Source organism: Ipomoea triloba, chromosome 4, assembly GCF_003576645.1.
Source record: "Ipomoea triloba cultivar NCNSP0323 chromosome 4, ASM357664v1".
Taxonomy (NCBI): Eukaryota; Viridiplantae; Streptophyta; class Magnoliopsida; order Solanales; family Convolvulaceae; genus Ipomoea; species Ipomoea triloba.
In genome coordinates this window covers 27,894,181-27,897,742 of record NC_044919.1, presented here as the reverse complement: position 1 = coordinate 27,897,742, position 3,562 = coordinate 27,894,181, and the positions used below count along the sequence as shown (strand labels likewise).

The 3,562-nt window shown below is 45.9% G+C and overlaps 1 protein-coding gene across 1 annotated transcript; it reads left to right on the top strand.

Annotated features, from left to right (window-relative positions):
- Window positions 1–201: 201 nt before the first annotated feature.
- On the top strand, window positions 202–3,241 carry LOC116016487 (probable E3 ubiquitin-protein ligase ARI7). The gene has a single exon (XM_031256772.1). It carries the CDS (start codon window positions 327–329, stop codon window positions 2,940–2,942), a length of 2,616 nt encoding a protein of 871 aa, XP_031112632.1. The 5' UTR covers window positions 202–326; the 3' UTR covers window positions 2,943–3,241.
- Window positions 3,242–3,562: the final 321 nt, after the last annotated feature.

Genomic DNA, 3,562 nt, shown 5'->3' with positions numbered 1-3,562 from the left:
AGCTATGTCACTTGACCACAAGACCTTTTGGCAGCTGAAATCACTTTTTAAATCACTCCTAAATTTGTAAAATTTCCAATTCCTTACCAATTAAGACTCATTGAATTTCCGATTAATTTTTAATTTAAATTCGAATTCCTTGCTTTGCACGAAGTGCGTTTGTAGTTATATGCTGACATAAAAGTCCACTCTAATCCAACAAACCCTTCATAGGGTTTTTATTAATTTTCTGATTTTTCTCTCTCTCTTTCTTTCTCTCTCTCTCTCGTTGTGTCGCCCTTCCATTGTCGTGACCCCACCACAAATTCTACTATACTACTAACACTATGGACTCCGACGATGGCTTATACGAGACCGGCTCGCCGGGGGACGATGATTTCTACGGCAGCAGCGACGGTGACGTTACCCACGAAGACTCCGCGAGCGATGGCGATGTGGAGGGGGATCCTGATTTCATCGGCGATGATGATCATGGCGAGGAGAGTAATTTCATAATCTTGAAGGGAGATGAAATCCGGCGCCTCATGGAGGACGATGTAGCGCAAGTCACCGCCGTTCTGTCGGTGTCTAAGGCGGAGGCCTCCGCCTTGCTCCGCCGCTACAATTGGAGCGTTAACAGAGTGCACGAGGAGTGGTTCGCGGACGAGGAAAGGGTTCGGAAAGAGGTAGGCCTGATTTCATCTCACACTGTAGAGAAAAGCTTCGAGGATTGTGGAGAAATTAGCTGTGGAATTTGTTTCGATGATCACTCTCCCGGTAACATTTATGCATCCTCATGTGGTCACCCTTTTTGTGTTGATTGCTGGTGTAGTTACATCGGCATCGCCGTGGCGGACGGGCCGGGTTGCCTTAACCTCCGGTGCCCCGACCCGTCTTGCAAAATCGCCGTTAATCTTGACGCAATTGAGCGTTTAGCCTCGGAGGAGGATAAAAGGAAATACTTACGCTTTCTCTTCCGATCTTACGTCGAAGAGAATCGGAAAATCAAGTGGTGCACCGCTCCCGGTTGCGAATTCGCGATCAACTTCGAAATCGGGAGCGAGAATTCCGACGTCCTCTGCGACTGCGGCAACTTCTTCTGCTGGAATTGCACGGAAGAAGCTCACCGCCCCGTGGATTGCGAGACCGTGAAGAAATGGATTCTCAAGAACAACGCGGAATCGGAGAACACCAACTGGATTTTGGCGTACACGAAGCCGTGTCCAAAGTGTAAACGGCCGATTGAGAAGGGGGAAGGGTGTATGAGGATGACGTGCAAGGCGCCTTGCAACTTTCAGTTCTGCTGGCTGTGCTTGAGTGAGTGGTCGGTTCACGGCTACAATCCCTGTAACAGATACAAGCCGGGGAGTGAAACTGAGAGGCAGAAGAAAATGGCTAAGATGTCTATAGAGAGGTACACGCATTACTACGAGAGGTGGGCTGCTAATGAGAAGTCGAAGAAAAAAGCCATGGAGGACTTGAAAGAAATGGAGTGTGTGAACGTGGGGAAGCTTAGCGAATTCCAGTCCCTTCCAGAGTCCCAACTGAAGTTCATAGTGGAAGCTTGGAAACAGATTGTTGAATGCAGAAGAGTGCTCAAGTGGACTTATGCTTATGGGTTTTACTTGCCCGAGGAGGAGCACACAAAAAGGCAGTTCTTTGAGTACTTGCAGGGCCAGGCTGAGGAGGGTTTGGAGAGGCTTCATCAATGCGCTGAGAAGGAACTTGAGATCTACCTCAGTCCGGAGGAAGCTAATTCCCCTAATTTCTGTGATTTTCGTATAAAGCTTAACGGTTTAACAACTGTGACCAAGAACTACTTTGAGAATTTGGTTAGTGCATTAGAGAATGGTCTCGAGGATGTAGATTCACATGGGGCTCCTCATGACTCCAAAAATATGCCTGGCAGCAGCAATGAAGCACCAAACCCTAAGACGAATTATGCATCAGTTTTTCGTCGCAACAGGGTAGCTGGAGGGAGAAATTTACTAGCAGGTCGTGGCATCAAGATGGAAACACAAAGAAATTTACCCGTGGCTGGAAACAACACAGCAGGCGCAAGACCATTGCCCAACTTGACAGCTGCTCTGCAAAATGCTAACACAACGGTGGCTCAGTATCCAGAAAGACGGAGGGCAAAGGTAGTGTTTACAACAACCAACTTAGGAGGTGGCACAGGAAATGGATCAGTAGCAGTGGGTGGCAATAGGGTAGGGGTTGAACCAGGACAGAGGCTGAATTTGGGAAACACTTTACCAGGTTCAACTGGGTACCTAACAGGTGTGGCTGGTGGACTAGTAGCTGGGACTGTCAATGGTGTTGGAGTTGAACCAAGGCAGAGGACAAACTTGGCAAATGCATTGCCATTGGTAAACGGTCCAGTTGGTGGCAACATTCATGGCCTGGGAAATGGACCAGTGCATGGTGCTGGCATTGGGATAGGCATTGAACCTAGAGAAAGGGCCGACTGGTGGCTGACTGGGAGCACCAGCAAAGCACACTCCGTGAATGTACCAAGAGCCGGGAGCACCTATGGGGTTGAAAAAAGATTCAGGGATAGCTCAGAAAGTGCTTTGCCACTCGGCAGCATTACACCAGAAGTCTTGCAGAATCCACCAGCACTGGGACTGGGTAGCAACAATCGGGCAAGTTTGCAAAATGCACCAGTAGCTGGGTCTGGCGATGTTTCAAGCTCTAGAAATACACCATTAGCAGGGAGCAGCAGCATTGTTGCAGTTGAGAAAAGACAGAGGACTTCCGCAACAGGAGTAGCAACTATCAATCCTAAGAATGGTGATTTAGGAAGTTGGGCATGTGATCTGTGCACCTATTTGAATCCAAGCTCTGCTACTGTGTGCACCATGTGCAGGGGTGATGCTTCAGACAACTGGGAATGTGATAAATGCACCTTTGTCAATGACAAGCATGCTACCATATGCCAAGTATGTGAACTTCCACGATAAGTCATCAACTGACTTTTTCTTACTAGGGGTCTCTGCCAGAGGCATCTGAAACATAAAAGGTTGAAGGATTAGCCCTCATAAATATGAAATAAATGCTTTTAGTTACTTAGTTCTTATTAGTTCTGCTGGAATCTGGAATCAAATGCTTTGGCTGTAAAACATACATAATAGAAGTTTTTCGTATTGTTTTTCCAGCTATGTAGATAACTGCTAAATAACAACTCGTGGTTCTGTGCCTGTGTATATGCAATTATATTTACGGTTATCTTACCCTGATTTTACTTGAATCTGATTATTGACTTGAGAACTCTTTTCTAGTTTTTCACTTCTTCACACTCTTTGATTGATACAGGATTTTTCCTGCCATGAATGATTTTTCTTTATATATTCATAAACTCCATACTGATGTTATTCTTTAAATCTATGTATTGCTCTGATCTCATTTTCTTTCTGCTAGAAATGATGACCAGCTATGTGCACAATATGCGCACTTAAGGGGATCATCGTTTCTGCCAAATTGTGTGCCTTGTGCTGAGCAAATAATCTCCCATTATATTGGTTCTCTATTCTAGTCATTAATCTGCACCATGTGAAGCTTGTAGTTGTAATCTGTTGAACAA